The sequence below is a fragment of the Salarias fasciatus genome, chromosome 4, assembly GCF_902148845.1.
Source record: "Salarias fasciatus chromosome 4, fSalaFa1.1, whole genome shotgun sequence".
Taxonomy (NCBI): domain Eukaryota; kingdom Metazoa; phylum Chordata; class Actinopteri; order Blenniiformes; family Blenniidae; genus Salarias; species Salarias fasciatus.
The window spans coordinates 27059921-27082428 of record NC_043748.1 but is presented as its reverse complement, the minus strand read 5'-3'; the positions used below and the strand labels follow the sequence as shown (position 1 = coordinate 27082428).

The window sequence follows — 22508 nt, the reverse complement described above, 5'->3', positions numbered from 1 at the left end:
ATATATATATATATATATATATATATATATATATATATATATAATATATATATAACAATTCAATATAATGCTGGCCAGAATGATGCATGCATAATATGAATTACAATTAAATTTAGTAAAAATCTTTCAACCAATTCTTTCAATAAAAACCTCAGTCAACCTGAACAGTTTCTGAGTTCCTTTGGTTGTATTTGTGTCTGTGTGTCCTCAGTGTCTAATATTTACAACAAACTTGAGTAGAAGTTTTAAAATGATTGATTTATGATCACTTTTATGGTGAAACATGTCATTCCACTATGTGCTGTCGTGTCATGTATTTCAGGTCTATAATGTGTGTTTCTATGAAGACCAGTTCTATGATGCAGTGGTCTATGGTCAATGACCACGCCCCCCTCGTCTAACCCGCCCTCAAGTGTTTTCTTCCAGGTCAGACGACGAGTTGATTTTTGTTGTTAGACAATAACACGATGGAAATATGGAAAACCACATCTGGCCACGGTGATGTGTTTCCACCTCCAGGCGGTCTGCGCGAAGGATCGGCTGATTCGAAAAGGTAAAGACCGCGTTTGAAACATCTCGCAGTCTGCCATCCCAGGAGGAGTGAGACAGAAAGGCTGGAAGAGTGATACATTGGAACGGGGCGGGGGGCTGCGTGCGACAGGACAGCCGCGGAGAGACACATCACAACCGGGGGGTTGAGACAGGACAGCCGCGGAGTGAGGCATTAACACCATGGATTACAGTCGCCACGGCCCCAATCCAAGTCGTCTCACCTCACCGGCCCCAAGCCAAGTCAGTCCCGACTCCCCACCAACTCGGTCCCAACTAACTGAAAAAAAATGACCGGTAAATTTGTGTGGTGCGCCGCTGCAAGCCTGTCACATATACCTGTCAATCAAAAAAGGGAAGGGGCGGGGCTAAAATAGCGCAACAACCAACGAAAACCGGCATTGTTGTCACGTGAATCTGCTCGAGGGTGAGCAGACGTCATACACGGACACGCCCCATTCACGCTGCTGTGTGCTGCATAGAAGTGACCATAAATCCATCAGTTTTCAACGTCTGATAGAGTTTCTTATAAACACCATACATGGAGGACACACAGACATAAAAAGAATGAAATGAAGTCATAAACTCTTCAGGCAGAGATTTTTATTGAGAGAATCGGTTAAAGGATGTATATTGTACTTGATTGCTGTTGATATTATGGTTGTATGATTCTGATCAGCATTACTGTGATATTGTACGGTTATATCTATTATTATCACATATTATTGCCACAATTATTATAATTGATATTTTTATTGAAAGTTAAGGTGGAACCGTCAGATGAGAATCAAATTCTCCTGGGGTAGAGACCACCCCAGTGCTCAATAAATAAAGGAGCACAGTTCATTTCAGACCAAAGTGATTTCAGTTCCCAAATATCCCACTTTGTAATGACAATAGAAAACAACAATCTTTTTTCATTAGTTTGTTTCTGCTCTTGGAAAATACATCAAGAAAAAGTAGACCAGGTACACAGAACAAACAGCAATGCAGGTATTTTCATGAACAATGCTTATGTGGCAATGTTTTCTATTTCCATGCATTTATGGGGAAAATTATGAAATCTGTGGTGCTCTTGCAGAAAATTACCATTAGATGTTGACTGAATTTTATTTGTGGGAAGAAGATTGGAGGAAGATCAGACTAAATCTGGATGAGAGACACTGATGCTGGACACCATGGCCCGAACAAAACATCAATAAACACGTATTTTATAGTAGTTTGTAGATATGCAGATGGTTTTAATGAGACCGATGTTGTAACCGATTCTTTACTGTTTATGGTATTTATCATGTTGAAACTTAGTATGAATCAAAATAAAATACAATATAATAATTAATATGGAAACAGCATACTGTGATGATTAGAATATAACAATGGAAGTAATAGTCATAATAGCAATTATAAAATTTAAATATAATAAAAAAAAATATTAACTATAATAATTATGATAATACCATGTGATAATAATAGATATAACAGTACAGTATCACAAAAATGCTCCTGGCGATATTCAAAGATTTAGATATGTTTTAATAACCTAACCCAGACTTGTACTTCTTAACAACTTTGTCTCTGACTTGTTTGGAGAGTTCTTTGGTCTTCATAGTGGTGTTTGGTTAGCGGCACCTCTTTATTAGATGTTGCCGTCTGAGACCTTTCAGAAGAGGTGTATACGTATATACTGATAGATCATATGACACTTAGATTGGACACAGGTGAACTTTGTTTCACTAATAGTGTGACTTCTGAAGGTAATTGGTTGAACCAGAGCATTTTAGGGCCTTCATAACAAAGGGGGTTAACATATGCACATGGCAATTTTCAGTTTTATATTTAAAAAAAGAAAAAAAAATGGATTTATGTTCCTCATTTCACTTCAAAACTTGGACTATTTTGTGCAGATCCATCAAATAAAATTCTGATTTGAAAAGAATGTTCAAATTAGAGGTTGCAATATAACAAATTAGGTAAACGGTCAAGGGGTGAATACTTTTGCAAGGCACTGTACGTGCGTGTATTGGTGTGTATCTGTAAATGTGTGTGTGTGCGTGTGTGGAGATGTATGTTAGTGTGTGTGGTGTTTATAAGAGTGAGAATGCATGTTTTTGCTGTGGATATGTGAAAGAAGAGGAGTGGAGTGTTTGATGTGTAGGTGAAAGCATATGTGTAGTGTGCACATCTATAGTGACTAAGTCTAGCTGCTTTAAGCATGGGGGTGTAGGACTGTTCATGTGTGTGTGATGTTTTGAGATTTAGAGGATGATGTGGAAATATTCTAAGGTGTGACATGTGATATGGATAATACTGACATTTAGGAAACAAAGGGAAAACAGAAGAAGTGAATGTGAAAGCTGGAGGAAAAGAGAAAAAAAAAAAACTTAAAAAACCTAATCCTACCCCCATAAGTGAAAGACGGTAGAACGTGAGTGGTTTGGGTTTTGGTTTTTTGCAAACATTATATATGAGGATATCGTACCTTTGATTCTATCAATAGCGGATCATTTATATAACTTGCAAAACTGATTTTTTTTAATTATTTTTTTTAAGAACCAACCTGAATCCCAGTGTGTGTGTGATTAGTACCGGTATGCAGGTGATCAGTAGAGCCAGGGGGTGACAGCTGACCTACATACAGTCTATCTAAGTCTGATTAAAAAGGGTGTGTTTTTAACTCCCTTTAAAAACATCAACAGTCTCTGCGGTCCTGAGGTTCTCCGGCAGGCTGTTCCACAGGCGGGGGCCGTAATGGCTAAAAGCCGCCTCGCCATGGGTCTTGCTTCTGGCTTTAGGAACACACAGTAAGCCGCTGCCAGAGGACCTCAGGGCTGCGAGGGTCGATACGGTAAAAACAGGTCAGCTAAATGAGAAAGAGCAAGGCCGTTAAGACATTTCAAAACTAATAAGAGAACTTTAAAGGAATACTCTGAAGATTTTGGACCCACGCCCTATCCCGATTATTTACAGAGTGAGATAAGCTCATAAATACCTTTTTTGTGTCCGTTCGTCCAGTGCCTGGCTAACAGCTGTTAGCATCAGAGTTAGCTTAGCTCAACTACGACAGGTGAAGAGGAGACAGAGCCAGACTGAGAAAGTGGACAAAATCCTCCTTCCAGTGGTCCAGGGGACGGCGTATTAGCACGCGAAGTAAATCCAAATGGTTATAAAACATTTTAAAAGACGTGTTTTCTTTTCAATCCATTAAAATAACGTGTTGATCCACACAGACCTGAGCATGGCAGTGCTCCACGGAAGGATATACCGGAGCACAGCAGTAGAAGCACAGACTCAGCCGCTGTGCGCCTGGTATATCCTTCCGCAGCGCACTATGCTTGTGCAGGTCTGTGTTTATCAAAACGCTATTTTAAGGGATTGAAAAGAAAACACGTCTTTTAAAATGTTTTATAACCATTCGGATTTACTTCACGTGCTAATACGCCGTCCCCTGGACCACTGGAAGAAGTATTTTGTCCACTTTCTCAGTCTGGCTCTGTCTCCTCTTCACCTGCCGTAGTTGAGCTAAGCTAACTACGATGCTAACAGCTGTTAGCCAGCGGCTGGACGAACGGACACAAAAAAGGTATTTATGAGCTTATCTCACTTTGTAAATGATCGGGATAGGGCGTGGGTCCAAAATCTTCAGAGTATTCCTTTAAAATCGATCCTGAAGTGGACAGGGAGCCAATGCAGCGACTGTAAAACCGGTGTAATGTGGGTCCGCCCCCTTGTCCTCGTCAGCAGACGCCACTGAATTTTGTAATAGTTGTAGGTTTGAAATAACTTTTTGGGAAGACCAGAGAGCAAGGCATTACAATAATCTAACTGATAGGAGATAAAAGCTGCATTTGTACCTCTGTACTGGCCTGAGAGAGAAGCGGGCGGACTCTAGCTATATTCTTAAGATGATAAAATCCAATCTTAGTTATGTTTTTAATGTGTGGAATAAAATGTAGCTCAGAGTCAAAGAGCACACCAAGGTTTTTGTGCTGGTACCGCTCCAAAAAGAGTCACTGACAGGCACCGGTATGCTTCTCCCTGCACGACATTGTGTCGATGGTCTGTCAGCATCAAGAAGCTTGTTGGGTGAAAAACAGTTAAGGTGGACGGGTTTTTATGAAAGGCCAATTACTGATGGGATATGATCATGGCAACTGGAATTCATCCAATCAGCATCGTGGGCTCTAATGCTTTTAGGACAATTCAAAATGTGCCTCAAGGCAACGCTTTACTGAGAAACATGGTGTTACAGGGTCACCTAAAGGCTGGTCCATGCTTCACATGTACGCGTTTCCACGTCCGCTTTGGAGCCTCCGCACCAAAGATGCGGACGCACTTTCTCCCATACTACATTTTGAGCTTACCTGTGCGCATTCCATGCAGGCGTGGTGATTCACGCATCCTCGAGAAGCTTTTCCGGCACTACAGACTGTTTATCTGCTCCTTTATTACGGATTATTAAGAGAAAATTAAGCACATACACTGTCAGTACATTATCATTAAGTATTAAAGTTTATTAATGGTGCGTTCACACGGGATGCGCTGCAAGCGTCACGGGTGTCACTGACGCCTCAGTTGACGCATGTAAAGTGATGACTTCGACGCGTGTGCTGATCTACACACGATGCTTGCAACGCGCGGCAGCTCATTGGCGGGAGTGGGAGGAGCTTCTGTGTCCTGTCTTCATGTTGACAATGGCGGATCCCATCGAGACACTGGCTCGGCTTTATTTAATAAGGAAAGCCAGAAAACGGCGGCGTCAGGCGCCTGTGCGATGTTTTTGGGTTCATCCCATCCTGCAGCGGCGTTCGCAATTTGGCGAATTTCACCATTTGCTCCAGGAGCTGCGTGAGGATGAGGTTCGCTTTCAGCGGGACTTCCGCCTCTCCCGGCCCGGTTTGACGACCTTCTGGCCCGCATCGGCGTTCAGAGTGGTCGTCTGTGATTGGATGACGCTCCGCGTTGACGCTTCCAAAGTTCAATTTTCCCAACTTCAGGCGTTGACGCCTGCAACACGTGGCGCGTGTGAGGCGCGTCGCCAACGCTCGAAAAGCGCCTGACGCGCGTTAGGTCCGTTGAAGCTCGTCCACCATAGACTTCGAATGTAAAAGCAACGCCGTGACGCTTGCAACGCGTCCGGTGTGAACGCACCATTAGCCTTTTTTTCCTGTTTCTGAATCACGGGGGCGGCGCTGGAGCGATTAGTTACTTTCACTTCTGTCAGCAGACCTTCTCCTCCTTCCAGACAGAGTCTGATCTCTCTTTCCACGAGTTTTTCTCTCTCGGCGTCTTTAAGTGGAGCCATCAGGCTGTAGCTCCATCTACTTCAACTTTTACCGTCATGTTTTGTTTGCTGTGGCGCTCTGGCGATGCGTATACCGGTGCAACCAGCGCGAAATGCCATCTCAAAATCTGGTTGCTGCGCAGACGTCCGCGGATCGGTCCGCGCAGACCCTAGCGGACAGGAATTCATGACGATTTTTACGTCACGCGGACCAACGCGCAACGCGCACCCACGCAGACATGTGAAGCATGGACGGGCCTTAAAGGCTCTGGCCTCAATCTCCATGGAAAATAAAAGTCAGAAAGAAATAGGAGTGTAACGGTATTTGTATTCGTCCCGTACCGTCACGGTACGGGGGTCACGGTTCGGCACACACAATCACACGACGAATACACCAGTGAGTTAAAAAAAAAAAAAAAAAAATTCCAACCTTAGATGGCGGTAATGAGCCTAAAAGCTGCCGGCAACCACCATTATCACAGAAGAAGAAGAAGTACAACAAGCAGGTCCAAACATGAACAAACAAAGAAGAAAGTACAAGCGGAATGAGAGCTGCAGCGTGTGGCGGAGCGGATTAAACGGGAGAGTATTTGTTCCGCGTGCGTTCCCTCATACGGAGTGACGTGTGACGTGCCAGTAAACGGGAAGCAGTACAGTCAAAAAACCAGCAGAGAACGCCATGGTGGTGGAAAAACACTTTTTTAAAACTAAAGCCCGACATAAAAAACATTGGAGAGGCGAGATGGAACCAAATCGCACAACAGCGAGTTGTATAAAGAGCTCTATAGCAGAATACGAGCGATCGCCGGCTGGTGTTATGGATTAACTGGTTCCCGTGTTAACGAATGACAGCGGAGGTCTGTGTAAACACATGCTGATTACAGCAGTTGTTAAAGTAAGACTCACAAAAGACTTTAAACGTATACACTCACTGTAACTGTCGATAACCGACGTTCGCCAGAACGACTAGATGTTTCAGTCATTATTGGTCACAAGTTAACACGGGCACCAGTTAATTCGAAACATCGGCATGCGGCGCAGAGCTCACACCGAGACGTGCTGCTCCGCACGGCGGTGCTGCGGTCAGGGGAGCAGCCGCTCCTTCAGCAGCGTATCATGGAGATTTTGGGACATTATTTGAGCAGAGATCAGCAGATAAAAACTCTCTGCTTGGCGCTGAGGACTGCTGCTGCAGAGAGGAAGACCTGCAAGTTCCTCGTGAGACTTTGTGCGCATGTCACAGGGTCCTTGTAAACGAGGATTCATCGTGGATGCTTTGTATGCTGTACATGAATACACTCGCGTTTAATACTATTGTTTACAATCGGATTGAAAAAACACCATGTAAACTGGGCCAATAATGTGTCGCATGGGAAAGCTTGGGAAAAATGTTCTGGTACATTTGTGAGCTTTTTTTACTTTTTCCCCACTGTACCGAAAAACGTACCGAACCGTGACCCTTACACCGAGGTACGTACCGTACCGTGGCTTTTGTGTACCGTTACACCCCTAGAAAGAAACATTCCCATCTTCAATACAAAAATCATTTAGAGATTTGCCATGCAGAAGAGAAGAACGCCAAATCTGTCCTTTGCAGGTGACATCACTCTGTTGCATTGTGGGATTGAATCGCCATTTCGCAGGCATGGTCTCACTCTGTGATTCACGTCTTTAGTGCGGCATTATTTCTCAGAAATGGGAAGATCGTGTTGCGTGATAGGCTGCCATATAAGTCGCATCAACGGAATGGGAGCAGGAGAGAAGGCATTCTCCGTTTTTTTCCAGTTTCCCACATGGGAAAGAAATGACGGGGAGCAGACTGAGGAAATGATGAAGAGGCGTCAGACGGCGGGGGTCGCAGCATGACATGAAAGAGCATCATTTTCCACTCCATATCTGCCAACATGGTTGTTTGCTCTCGGCATTTTCATAAAGGCAAGTAAGCGAGTTTGTTTTGTAATAATTTTACTGAACATGTGGTTTCTTTCAGATTGAAGTTACGTTAGCCGCTAACGGTTAGCGCACCTGTGAACTAGCTTCACCCAGCTGCGAGCCAACTTCACTTGTGAAATACAGTCAGAGGAGGAGGGCAGTGGAGAATCACTTCATGCTAAATCTGTTTATTTTATTTCTTCATCTTAAATTTAAACTTTACGGAGGGAGTGACTTCAGAGATCCAGTCAGACCTGCTGTCCAGAGGAGGACACGTCATGTCAGTTCTGTCCTCACAGACAAGTAGAGACAAACACACTCCCTGGTACACTGCAGCACACATCATCACATCAGATTTGATTTCCTTTTGAGAACAAACATACAGTCATTGATTTGTTTGCTATAATTGATCAAACTAAATTTACAATACATCCTAGAGAACAGAGTCAGCAGCTTGTCAGTCAGACGATGTTCCAGCCTGAGAAACAATCAGCACAACAAATCCCTCTGCACCTGTCTGTATTTACAGTCCTTGTAACTCACAGTCTGACCTGGTAGCATGTGTGATTAACTTACCAGTGTGCAATGTTATGCAAGCATCCAGTGTTTGCTAGCTTTCTCAATAAAACCTAACCTGTGTCTGCAGGTCAACCAGCCTATAATGGAGACTGACCCAGACTGGGCACCATCCCCACATCTGGACACACATCGGTCACACCGACAAATGCAGCTCTGCAAGGCGATTTAGGTGGGAGCAGCTAAGGAAAGCACCAGAGACGGGAGTCTGCCGGGATGCAGAGACTGGAGAGCTGCAGACTGAGGAGGGGACCTCGGAGCCTGGACAAAAATAACCAGAGTGAGGACGTGACACCTGATGCTGAGGAAGACAGCAGTCGGCTGCTCACAGAAGATGACACACACACACACACACACTTAAGACGGTGGGAGTGCAAGACCTGTACACAACACAACACATTTAATTTAATTTAATTTAATTTAATTTAATTTAATTACTGCCAACATTACCACTGTTTCTGGTTTACAAAACAAGGACAGGGTGACAGGTTTCTGTCTGTGGTTAGACAAGGTGATGCCTGCTATAAGCATTCATTTATAACTGCTTCATACTTGAGTGATGCATGATAATGATAATAATAATAATAATAATAATAATAATAGTAATAATAATACATTTAATTTCACAGCACCTTTCAGAACACTCAAGGACACTTTACACAAGGTTAAAAACATTACAAATAAAACAACAGACAACATAACAGCGAAAAGAGAGAAGTTACGGTAACAGGCAGATGAAACCGGTGGGTTTGAGTATGACAGCAGGGTTTTCAATGTTGGACAATGACCACTTTTTTCTTGCACGTGGCATGTGAATGTGAGGTCATTTTGTCACAACAATATATAACACATGAGTTTTCCATTACCCTCAGTTAAAACTAGTAGAGCAAATCAGACAAAACCAGCGTGCCCAACAACCACAACTGGACTGATGACAGGTGAGCTTACCTTTGCTGTCAAATGCGAACACATCCTGCACCCTGCCATTCGTCAAATGTCTGTGCGCTTCCAGAGATTTATAATTTCGGAACTGCTCACATGTGTAGGCGCTGACACCGTAAACCAGGCAGTTTATGAAGTCCAGCGCCGGAGTCAGGCAGCAATGCGGCGTCGGAGCTCCAGTCTCTGGTTTTCAGGTCATATGGATCGATGTTTTTAATTGTGGCCAATTTAACCCTGGCCTCCTTTATGAGTTTGTCTCTGTACCATGTCCTCTTGCTGCTCTTGTTCTTCTCCATATGGGAAAATGCCGAAAAGAAAGTAATGAAATCACTATGATGCGCTCACTGCTCTGTTGTTTTCGTATACAATGCCTGCAAAATGGCGAATGGGGGGGGCGTGTCGCCGGTTTTGGTCACGTGTCTGCAAAGGACCGATTGCCTGAACAAATAAGATATCAGGTCCACATAAATAAACACAGTTGTCTTTACACACAATACTGCAGAAATATGTTGTGCTTTACAGATTCGTGTCAATTTTTATGAGTAGTTTTTACTGATGTGACAGTTTTTTTAATCTGCTCATTTTTTCTTGATTGTTCAACTCAAATGTTGAAATTGTCAAAATCGCATGCTCATGCAATAAGGTATTTATGTTTTGCATACAAATTCCTCAAGTGATTGATATTGGCAATAAATAATTATATTTCACAGAGCATTGGTGTCTGTTGTTGTCACTAGTCTGGTCAGATGCATATGGAATAATCAGTTTGCCCAAGAATGTAAAAAAGAAAAGAAAGGAGTTCTACTGAATCCAGGGAGTAGTGGAGCTCATAAAGCACAGTTCCACCTACATTATTTTTCAGCAATGCTTCAACTGCTAAGTGTCGGTGCATTGTTAAATTGACAAGAGAGCAAAAGCTCAAGATGATGGTTCATGTCCACTTCATGTCCAGCAGGTAATGGATCCGAACCTTTCCTGTCTCATCCTTTTCAATCTCATTTGCCTGGTTGCCTGCACTTCTGACAACCACCAGCACAATGGCAGCCACCACTATGATTACTGTGTGGTTGGAGGTGGTCCTGCAGGACTGCAGATGGGTTACTTCCTCTCCAAGGCTCAAAGGAACTACATCATTTTGGAGAGGAACTCGGGACCTGGCAGCTTCTTCAACAAGTAAGAGTCTTGATGTGATATGACATATTCCTCATCTTGCATCACCTTTGGCTCATGTCCTCTGTCTTTGGCTTGTGGCATTCTCAGATATCCCAGACACAGGAAGCTCATAAGCATAAACAAGGTCCACACAGGAAGACAGAACCGGGAGTTCAACCTCCGCCACGACTGGAACTCGTTGCTGAGCGATGATCCCAACCTCCTGTTCAAGAGAGTCAGCAGAGAGTTTTACCCACCAGCGGATACCTTCCCTCTCTACCTGTCCATGTTTGTGAAGGAGCTTGGCTTGAGGGTCCTGTACGGTGTGGACATCGGAAAGATCCGAGCTGTACAGTCACAGACTGCCAGGCGCTACCTCTTGACTGATCAACATGGATCACACTACTTATGCAGGTGCTTTGCAGTACTGTGACCTCACAGATTAGAAACCCACACTTGTGTTTGTGGATTGACCTTGCTCTTCTTTGGCCCCTTCCTCTCCAGCATCCTTCTGGTGGCTACAGGCTTGTGGGTTCCTCAAACAGTAGACTTTGTAGGGTCAGACCTGGTGGAGGGCTACGAGTCCATCTCAACAAACCCAGAAGACTTCAAGAATCAGGCAGTACTGATCCTTGGAAAGGGGAATTCTGCCTTTGAAACAGCCCAGAGCATCCTCGGAAGCGCGAGTCGGGTGCACATGCTGAGCTCCAGCCCGGTTCGACTTGCTTGGCAAACGCATTATGTTGGGGATCTCAGGTGAGTCTGGATCCTTTGAAGCGGGGGGCAGCAAAATCAGTGGGGAAGGCAGCGTGAACAGAGACGACAACTAAAGCAGAGAGAGAGAGAAAGATTGGAGCAGAGACAGAGAGACAGATGTGGCGGCCCCATTTGAACAACTTTCAAAATGGCAAAATTGTTGTAAGTCACTGAAAAGATGACAGAGTGATGTTTTCTGCTCTCTGTCTTTATGTAATCAATGAAAATGCAGCACTGTGGTCATCACTAAAGCTTTGTTGTGTGAAAGCCAGGTTTGACAGCTTTGGAGGAAAAAAAACAAAACAAAAATACACTATACTGTCTAATAGAGGCCACTCCAAACATATATTCAATGAGCACTTTATTGCCACATTTAAATCTCTGTGAAAACCGCAAGAGACAGAGCAAATGATCAAGTCTCTGAATGTGGGCATGTGAGCATGTTGACAATTTAGCAGTAATGAAATGTGTCCATGACAGTAGAAAATCTAGGTTTTTTTTAAAAAAAAAAATCTAATCCAAAGCTGTATTTTATAACCTTTAAGTTTGTGGTATTTCTAAATTTAAACCGAACCATGTGAAAATGTGCTATGAGTTCATTGAGATGTAGTTACTGTGTGTGAGACCCTCATTTCTCAGTAGAAGTGAAGGCACTGAAGCCATTATAGGGCTGGACACTGTGATATGTGGGGAGCTGAAGGGGACTTTCTCATGTGCACTGAGAAAAGTTTTTTTTTTTTTTTTTGGTTTATTTTTTTTTTTAAATTTAATGATATAGAACCATTAAAGTTGTAGCCCGCCCAATTTATTTTGTAATTTCAAGTTGTGATTTCATGCACATTCCTGCTGGTGAATGTGGCAAACTGTCCATCTTGTTAAGAACGTTGCTAGTCCCTGCTTTAAACAGAACAAAAAACGTCTAATATGAACTCAACTCACTGTGAATTGTTGGTCTTTTCTAGAGCTGTGAACAATGAGCTGATAGACACATACCAGCTGAAGTCCCTTGACGGGCTGGTGGAGTCACGTCTGGAGAAAATAGTCATCGCTCGCAAAAAAGACAATGGTGCAAGCAGATCAGGTGGAAAGAGGAAGGAAAAAACAGAACAGCTGTATCTAACTTTGAAAAAGTATGTAAACGTGAAGAACAGCTCAGACGTGACCCGAGAAGAACTCCCATCGCATCATATCGACAACTTCCCAATGCGAAAACCCTACGACCGTGTCATTCGATGTCTCGGATTTCGGTTCAACTTCAGCATATTCGACAGGTGAAGCTTGTGGTGACTGTGGTGTAGTTTTGGTACAAATAATTCTTCATACCTGACACAGTTTGAAAACTCCTCACAGCTCTGCCTGCCCACCGAATAGTGAAAATGCCAAAGGGAGGCTCCCAGGACTGACGGCCTGGTATGAAGCGACCGACACTCCGGGCCTGTTCGTGTTGGGAACCGCTGGTCACTCCAGAGACTACCGAGCATCTGCTGGTGGTTTTGTCCATGGCTTCCGTTACACAGGTGAAAGTCCTCTTTGTTCCTGACTTCATGGTTTATTATTCCGGGCTGAACAGGTATCACAGTGTTTTTTTTAACAGTTTGTTCTTTCCATCACAGTACGAGCCGTTCATAGAGTTCTTGAGCAGCGATACCATACAAACAACTGGCCTTCAACCACACTGCTGACAACACAGCTGCAGTCTTGGATTTTGAAGAGGGTTGGTGAGGCCTCGGGGCCATACCAGATGTTTGCAGTGCTGGGCGATCTTATACTTCTTCGAGGGTAAGCCCATGCTGTGATAAACAGGAATATCGCTCTGATGAAGGAGATCGTGCTCACAGGGAGTAGCTCAGAGTTTGTCAGTATATACCGAAGGCCTATCTGATGGAAAGTTCGCATCGTCTTCGACACACAAAGGGCCACTGATGTTTCAGCCTTTGCCATCAAACAGGAAGTGCTGTCTAACAGTCATGTGGCTCACCAATCTGCCTCAAACTTCAGGGCTGCCCTGATCACATCCATGTGCCAATAATCGTTCACAGTCATAGTTCCACCTGCTGGCAACAGCAATAGCGCTTTAATATTGCAATGTGAGAACATGTAGAGTATCAATGTAAAATTTGGTCACATTTTCATCAAAGTGCGGGGACATTGGTTTCCATGGCCTGTGGATGTGTGTGAGGGCCCATGTGTTGCTGCTCACAGCTTTAATTCTTATCTTATTCTCATCCTGTTTCCATTTAGATCAGACTGTGTGTACCTGGATGAGTTCCCGCTCCAGGCTTTGCCTCAGTTCTCTTCACTCTCTGGCCATACAGTCCCCAGCCGCGGGCTAATCGTGGTGCTCATGCAGTACGGGAAGAAGAAGATCGACTACCTGGGGAGTAATAGGGCAGAAACAGATTGGACAAAGGCTTGGAAGTCCAACTTCCTGCATCCAGTTTTATACTACTATGAGACTCTTCCTACTAGTGGGTAGAAACGCTGCAAACAGATGTCGTGTTCATTTCAGTCAAAAAAACAAACTGATTTGAGGTTGTTGTTTTTTTTTTGTTTTTTTGTTTTTGTTTTTCCAGAAGATGACATGAAGCTGCTTCCTGAGGGCTGGCCTTTACCAAGGCCCAAAGCTATTCACCACATGGTTGAGGACTTCCTCACGGAGTGGGAAAGCCCCATATCTCACATCCAACCACTGCGGCGCTTCCTGGAGCATTGTCTTCAGACTGACCTCAGGACTTTCTATGCAGGTGAAGCTGTTTCTTCATTCTTCATCCTGTCCAAGTAACAAGTCCACAAGCCGAAAGAAACTATTGGAAAATGACCAAAAGTCAGCATAGCGCTCTGAAATATTGCTGGTGGGAAATGCAGATGCATACGAGGGGGTACCCAAAAGAAACCGGAATTTGGTCATAAAATACTAATAATAATGAGTTTCGACTTCTGGCCGTCAGATGTGCTGCAGGTAAGCCTCGTGCATATCTGTGAAAAAGCTGAGCTCCCAGAGTGACACTGACGCCTGTCAGGCGCTTTTTATAGTAACAGAGTGCAGCTGCGCTCTGCGATTTTTCCACAGTGGCAACATTGACTGAGAAGCCAGAGCAGCGCGCTAACATTAAATTTTGATTCTTGCTTGGAAAAACAGCAGCAGAAACACTCACCTTCTTGCAGCAAGCCTACAAGGATGATGCTCTGGGGAAGACTGAGGTCTGTGAGTGGTTCGGGCGGTTTAAGAAGGGCCAGATGTCCATTGAGGATCAGCCCATATCAGGACGACCCTCCACCTCCCACACAGCCAAAATTGTCGGGGAAATTGAAGCGGCTGTGATGGCGGATCGCCGCCGGGTCGTTGGAGAGGTGGCTGACCTGACGGGGGTCTCCTGGAGTTCCTGCCAGAGGATCATAAGCCAGGATTTGGGGCCGAGCCGGGTCTCTGCCAAAATGGTGCGGCGCCTGCTCACACCGGAGCAGGAGACTGGCGTGGACGTATGCCGGCAAATCAGACGGCAGCTGGAGGACGACGCCGGGCTGTTGTACAAGGTCATCACCGGGGACAAGACGTGGTGCTACGGGTACGATCCAGAGACCACACAGCAGTCGAGCCAGTGGAAACACCACGGATCCCCTTGGCCAAAGAAAGCGCGTCAAGTCCGCTCAAACATCAAAACAATGCTGATCTGCTTCTTCGATGTGCAGGGTATCGTCCACAGCGAGTTTGTCCCTCCAGGTCAAACTGTAAATCAGACCTCAAGTCCTAAGACGGCTCCATGAGGATGTGAGAAGGAAGTGGCCCGCGTTATGGGGGAGTGGAGACTGGTGGATCCACCACGACAATGCGCCTGTGCACAAAGCTCTGCGCATCACGCAGTTCTTGGTGAAAAATGGGATGGCTCTCCTCCCCCATCCGCCTTATTCGCTGGATCTCTCCCCCTGTGACTTTTTTTTGTTCCCCAAGTTGAAGAAGGGGCTGAAGGGACGGCGGTTTGCAGTCGTGGAGGAGGTGCAAGAAAAATCGCAGCCGGTCCTTAAGGAGATCATTACGCACGACTATGCCGACACATTCGTCAAGTGGGAAACACGGCTGGAGCGCTGCATTAATGCGGATGGAGATTCCTTTGAAGGTGACGGTGATGTTTTATTTTGAAATGTCGGAAATAAAAAGTTACAACCAATTTCCGGTTTCTTTGTGGGTACCCCCTCGTAGTTATGAAAAATATTTATCCCAACTCACACCATTATTGTCATCCTTGACAGTGTTTTTGCAGCTTTTGCAGAGCCTTGTAGCACTGATAGCTGATTGATTTATTTTTTAATGTCCATTTTTTAATGTTTAATGCTCCAGAGCAGGGGTTGACACCTTTGGGACGCATGCTTGGGTGGTTAGAGCTTCACTTAACAACACTACAAACAAAGAGCATTGGCTCCTAAACATTGGAGGTTCTTTAGACGCTCCAACCAGCTTTGGCCACTGAAATGATGCTGCGTTCCAGTTAAGTAGAACTTCTCACTCAGAATAACTTTATCACTCTCAAAAAGGGTTCAAATCTTCCAGCTTAATGCAACATTCATCCAAATTCACTGTACCACTTCATCCAGCCGTGTGAGCTGCAGGATGCTGGAGCTGATCCACAATACAAATGGGTGTTTGCATTAACTCTTTAATATTTTCATCCTGAACAGAAGAAAAAAATATCCATGTCATGAAAACTTTGCAAGCTGCCAGTCGCCCCAGTTTCATCTTTTGGTGTGAAATCCAGCCAAACTCTGGAGCTTCTTCCTGACGCCAGGTTGGAAAGCTCAAAACCAAATTACACCGGCCTCACACTGGAATCTCACAGGACACACTGCTCGGCTGCTTCGGAATCCCACACAGTTTTTGTTTTTCTTCTCTGTAGCGCCGCGCCTCCCCTGAAACCCTCTGGCGCCCCCCAGGGGAGGCGCGCCTCACACTTTGAAAACCGCTGACTTAGAACTTAGAGAAGTGGATTTGTTCACAGATTCAAATCACAACTGACTGCTAGCTGGTTATGTCCAGCAGCAGCCCAGCACTCCCAGCAGGTCGAGCTCAGGTTGTGAAAATGGTGGGTTCATTTCTTTTTCTTAGTTGCACATAAGTTATTGCTTTGAAGCCCTCTGCTGTTTAAGGTTTCTGCCATAATTATTCCCTGAGTCTCAACAGACAGTCAGTTGGCTTGCTGTACATAACTGAACCAACCAAGGTTTCTTTCTATCTTTCAGAGTCGTGTTTCCGCTCGTCTCTTACCCACCACAAGCCGCCACCGTTCTGCCAGCAGGGATACCTGAAGCAGCAGGGTGTAATCCACAGCTCTGAGCTTCAGCAGAACTTTCCTACCTCTGGACTCTCTGGCTGATCAGGAACTTGGTTCACCTGGAACTGACCTGCCAATCCCTGACAACCTGGTGTCAGCTGGAACCTCCATGTCTTCAGGACTTGGCCTCTGATTGTTGTCCCAACAGTCTGCCAAAGTATCACACTCATGTATTCTCTCTGAAACAGTTCCTACTAATAGAGATTTCATAATATCGCTGTGAGTATATTTAAGGTCTGAGCCTGAGAGCACCAAGGGTGCGAGGGACCCTATTTGAATGTAAGGAATTCTTCTTTCTAATTCTGCTGGAACTGCTGCATTTTTGAGGCCTAAACACTCAAACTTGCAAGAAAATTCCACACAAGTCAGAATTGGTGAACATTTTTTTTCTTATTATTTTATAGTCATTGCGGATGTGTGTGCCAAAATAGCTCCATGGAGCCCTCTTCAATTTTTTCTGATTTTTAATGTCTACTGTGGGCAGCATGTTTCAGCGTACATCTATGAAATTTGGTATGTAGCACATCAGACTGCACAAAAGAATTTGGTGTTATGTGTAAATGGTGTGAAAGAACATCCTCCTAGTGGGTAAAACCTGTGATTCAATTTCACTGCTTCTGCATGAATAAAATGCATGGAAACGATGGTTCAGCACTTCTCCTTTACTGGAAAACGGTTTGTTTCATCATTGAACATGTAACAGCTTCTTCTGGCGCACTTCTTTTTGTCTATAACACACTTTTTTTCTGACATGTAGAGAGAGCCTGCATAAGGTTGAGCATTCACACAGCACACCTAGCGGCATGAAGTAGAAATGCAGGTGAACAAAACATCCTATCAAACAATAATGCTGTTTCTATTAACTCTTCAAGGTAAACTGTCCAAATATCAATAACTTTAAATCAATACTACAATGGAATACATAGATGTGAGACTTGGCCAGTTGATACAACAGACCTTCTTGATAAAAAGTTATCAAAATGTTCTTTAAATGTCAAAGGGCATGGCCATGAATGCCCTCTGATGGTTCATCCTTCGCTATCAAACAGAAAGTACCGTCTACTTTTCATGTGCATACTCCAATCTTTCTCAAACTTAACGTTTGATCCGAAGGATGCCCTGATCACATCATTATGCCTGTTTCCATGCACAGTTATGGCGCCACTTACTGGCAAAAGGAGTTACACTTTTATAGATTACAAGTACTCTGAGACCATTGATTATATCAAGGATAAATTTGGTGACAAAAGCCTAAATAAGTTGATGACCCCAGTGAATACCCATTTTTCGCCATGAAAACTTGAAACATTACTGAATCAGGTCCAAAGTGCATATGACTGGCAGCAGTCCATGTCTGAAAACATCCACACTGTAAAATTCGGTCATAGTCACATTGGTTACAGGCAGTTTGAGGCATCAGGCTTTGCTGAAAAGTTTGTAATATCATCCTTGAAATTAGTCGGCGAAATGCTCAAAATCCTTCCAAAATTGGCGCGCACATTACTATCAGTTCAATGACAGACAATATACATCTGTCTATCCCACCGCACAACAAAGCCTCTTGGACCCGTGCCATAAACCCAACAGGAAGTAGGCCATTTTGAATGAACTGAAATTCCACCTGATTTTCAAATTTGTCATATTAAGTAGTGAATGCCTCCTTGGGATGAGTTTGACCAGCGCATACATGAAGAGCTACCACAATGTTAGCCAAAAGTCAAAGTGCATAGCCATGGAAACCCACTGAAAAAAAGATACGTCGCAAGCAAATAGACACTGGTGTGCAACTACGTGCTTCAGTCTGACTGAGACTTCATATGTGTGATCACAGTCCAGTTTTCATGAATTCCAGAGCAATGCGCCATGCGTGGATGAATAAGAAGTGCTGCATGGCTGGCCTGCACATGCTGTGCATGCTCCTCAAACTTGTGGTAAATACGCTGTCAGTCACAGCGCCACCTGGGGGATATGATTACAATCGCTGGTCACCAAGGATGTGAGGACCTGTCCAACGCTGGTTGCAGCTTTAATTCCAACTGATTTTGTGTGATCAGAACATTCAAATGTGCACATTTGCATTGGCAGGGACATTTTAGGACAGGGGTGTCAAACTGCATTCCTGGAGAGCCGCAGCCCTGCATGTTTTCCATGTCTCCCTGCTTCAACACACCTGAATCCCAAGAAGAATCATGGCCAAATCCAGCAGAAAGGCTGATAACGAGCATCATTACAATCAGCTGTGTCGAAGCAGGCAGACATAATAATAATGCATTGGTTTTATACAGCACTTTTCTGGACACTCAAAGACACTTTACATTGCATTATTCATTCTCTCCATACTGGGTGGTGGTAAGCTGCTGCTGTAGCCACAGCTGCCCTGGGGCAGACTGACGGAGGCGAGGCTGCCGATCTGCGCCATCGGCCCCTCCCACCACCAACCATTCACTCTCACAACTTTCATACTTAGGCAAGGTGGGTGAAGTGTCTTGCCCAAGGACACAACGACAGTTTTACACCTGCGGGAGCGGGGATCGAACCACCAACCTTCCAGTTATAAGACGACCTGCTCTACCAACTGAGCTACTGTTATGAACATGCATAAATGTCCCATCCACTAAATATTTGCCTAATTATACCAAACATTTGCTGATGATCAGCATTTAACATGTCAATTGAAACTGGCTTTAACTGAAAGACCAACAAACACACCCTCACAAGACTCAGCATCAGGAAAGTCGCTTGCAGGTCCAAGACGTTTAGGTCCTTTTAAAGATTTGAAAGAAGTGCAAACAGACAAAAGCTGAGCAGAAGAAACTGTAATATTGTAATAATGCTGAAGGAAAACAGATCCCAAAAGTTATTTTTGAATATTTTCTTAATTAATTCATGCCCATTATTTTGGCAAGCATTCCTAGTCAAAAGTAACCCAATCTGCTATTTGTTGCATGAATTTAGCATTTTTAGGTGTGAAAAATGCAGACATAGTCTTCTTCTCTCAGATAGTGGTTCTGAATTTAAGTTGAGGATGAAGAATTTATCTTGGTCGGCACTGTTCCTGATCAGCTTTACGTCTGAGTTTCTACCTCTTGCACTCATATACAGACCAAATAAACCATGCACACTGTGCATATAACTGTTGTGCACATATGGTAATAGCTCTGTAGTTTAAAATGTATAAATAATGTATAAACAGGGGTGCACAGAAGCGGTGCGCTGGTGCGCATGCACTACCAAATTAAAAAATGCGTACCTGATGAGACATTGTAATTTATGTACCTAGATTTGGGGATAGCAAGGTGCGCATCTGTGTGTCGGACAGGCCAGTGTTCACCCGTACCGTTGGACGGGGCGGTGGAGGGGTGCAGTGTTCACCCGTACTGTCGGACACTGCAGTTGTGCTATCCGCACTTCTCTGAGAGCTAGTCCCACTATCTCCACTTAAAAATCTGTTGCACTTTTGTACTGAGCCCTACGGTAGCTTTTGGATGGAGCGTTCAAGTGAGTTCGGAAGTTGCAATTGTGGTCTCTATTGAAAAATAGCGGTGTGATCATTTCCAAGTTGTTTAACTATATTCAGTCATGTTATTAATAAACAACAGATATAATTGAAATAGAGAAATACAGACTCATTTGTTCGTTTACACTCAATCATTTAAACAAATTTAAACAAAACCCAATATCCAATAAAAATTGTTGCACATATTACATAATCTCCATTCACTTTAATATTAATATGGAAAAATTAATGTTTGAAAAAAGTCAAATTGTTTTCACAAACCACCTAAATAGAATTATTCCTCATGTGCACCTCTACCTTCATCAGTATTGCTAAGAGATATTACTGTACCAATATTTAATAAAAACTAATGGAAATATCACATCATTGTCATTCACTATAATATTAATACTGAAAATGTATTGAAAAAAAATCAAATTGATTTCACAAACCACCTAAATAGAAATATTCTTCATAAGACCCTCTATGTGCATCAATATTCCCAAGAGATTTTACTATACCAATATTTAATAAAAATTCATGGAAATATTGCATCATCTCCATTCACTGTAATAACAGTGCAATAATAATAATCCATAATTTTCCTTACATATGTCTACCTCCCCCAACCCTGTCTCTTTATATACCTCCCTACTTCTTTATATGTGTCTATCACACATGCATACAGTGTAGTTTTGCTTTGGCAGCAAAAACTCTCATCCTTTCTTCCCGTATTTTACTTTATCTTTGTTCCTTAGTTTTTTCAGATTCAGATTCAGAAAACTTTATTGATCCCATAGGGCAATTCGTTTGCAGCACATCTCGAGCAGTGTCACACGTATATACAACATGAGACAGTCCAGTTCAACCACAAGTGGAACTGAGATTGAACAATATTAAAACAAGCAATACAATAAACAATTTAAGAACTGGAATTCAATCATTTGATTGCAGAAGGCACAAAAGATCAATCAATCAATCAATGTATTTTTGTATAGCCCAGTATCACAGCAACAGTTGCCTCAGAGGGCTTCAAGATGTTACATTGATTGGTAAAAATTTCAAAGATTGATAATGACTTTGATAATAAAGATGAATCACAGTGTGGTGTCTATATAAACAGTCCACAGACAGAACAGAGTGAGAACGTTGACATCAGACCAATAAACATAGTGGCATGAACAGTCCACAACAGCTCGTTAATGACTGAACTAAGTAATGTTATAATGTTAAAACAATAAAAACAGTGAATAACCATAATATTAATATGTCAAATTCACAGTAACGAGACAAAACAAGCAACCACCGCCTTAGACCCTCACATCCGGCAAAAACTCCAAAAACCCAGTGGGAAAAGAGGAGGACAGACTCGCTGTGGACGAGACCCTGGACAGCCAAGAAGCAGCTCAGCATTGTTTTCACGCTGAGCGGACCTGACGCGCCGACATCTGGCCCTTCTCAAACCCCCGGACCACTCATGGACCTGAGTCTTCCCCAGAGCATCATCCTTGTAGGCTTGCTGCAACAAGCTGAGTGTTTCTGCTGCTGTTTTTTCCCAGCAAAAAGCAGAATTTAATGTTTGCGCTGCTCTGGCTTCACAGTCAATGTCGCCATTTTGGAAAAAATCGCAGACCGCCTCTGCACTCTGTTGCTATAAATAGCTCCTGACAGGCGTCAGTGTAACTCTCGGAGCTCAAATTTCTCACAGATGTGCACGAGGCTTACCTGCAGCACATCTGACGGCCAGACGTCAGAACTCATTATTATTATTGTTTTCTGACCAAATTCCGGTTTTTTTTGGGTACCCCCTCGTATTGTGGAATCCATTTTCTACAGTGTCTAATCATGCCCACGCTTCTACCCATTTTCTGCAACATGTAATTTATGTGACTGGTCCATGTTAATTTGGAATCTACAATTACACCCAATAATTTCATTTCTTCTATCTGTTCAATTTCAGTTTCTTCTAATTTTAAGTGTAATTTTTCTTTAACTGTTTTCAACATATATTGTGATCCAATTAACATACATTTAGTTTTGTCTGCATTGATTACTAACTTATTATTTCGAATCCAGCATGCTGCTGTTGCCAACTCCTCATTTAAGATGTTGCTGAGTTGTTGTCCAGTAGGCGCAGATGCATATAGTGTTGTGTCATCAGCATATATGGCCATGGTTGCATGTTTTATTATAAGTGGAAAATCATTTGTAAAAATAGAAAATAAAAGGGGTCCCAAACAACTGCCCTGGGGCACTCCACAACTCATTCCCTCAGTCACAGAATAACTACCATTAAAGAAAATGCTGTACATACGATTATTTAAATAACTTTCCATCCATTTTAAAGCTGATGATTCAAATCCATAACAGCACAATTTATTCAATAATATATTATGGTCTAACACATCAAAGGCTGCGCTTAGATCTAAAAATACGCTTCCTATAAGATTTTTGTTATCCATTTCATTTAACCAATAACCAGTAATTTGAGTGAGTGCAG

The 22508-nt window shown here is 43.3% G+C and overlaps 1 protein-coding gene across 4 annotated transcripts; it reads left to right on the top strand.

The window, feature by feature from the left end:
* The first annotated feature begins 414 nt into the window (after positions 1-414).
* On the top strand, positions 415-17149 carry LOC115387738 (FAD-dependent oxidoreductase domain-containing protein 2-like). Of its 4 annotated transcripts, none has more exons than XM_030090577.1 (10): positions 415-553; positions 10233-10453; positions 10541-10846; positions 10937-11188; positions 12151-12459; positions 12539-12705; positions 12802-12967; positions 13430-13656; positions 13762-13932; positions 16421-17149. In XM_030090577.1, the coding sequence occupies exons 2-10, from the start codon at positions 10239-10241 to the stop codon at positions 16552-16554; spliced, it is 1947 nt and encodes a 648-aa protein (XP_029946437.1). In that variant the 5' UTR covers positions 415-553; positions 10233-10238; the 3' UTR covers positions 16555-17149. The 4 variants fall into 4 exon arrangements, with proteins under 4 accessions (XP_029946437.1, XP_029946438.1, XP_029946439.1 ...); XM_030090578.1 differs by having other exon boundaries at positions 426-553; positions 10236-10453; XM_030090579.1 differs by lacking the exon at positions 415-553 and adding an exon at positions 8383-8618 and having other exon boundaries at positions 10236-10453.
* Positions 17150-22508: the final 5359 nt, after the last annotated feature.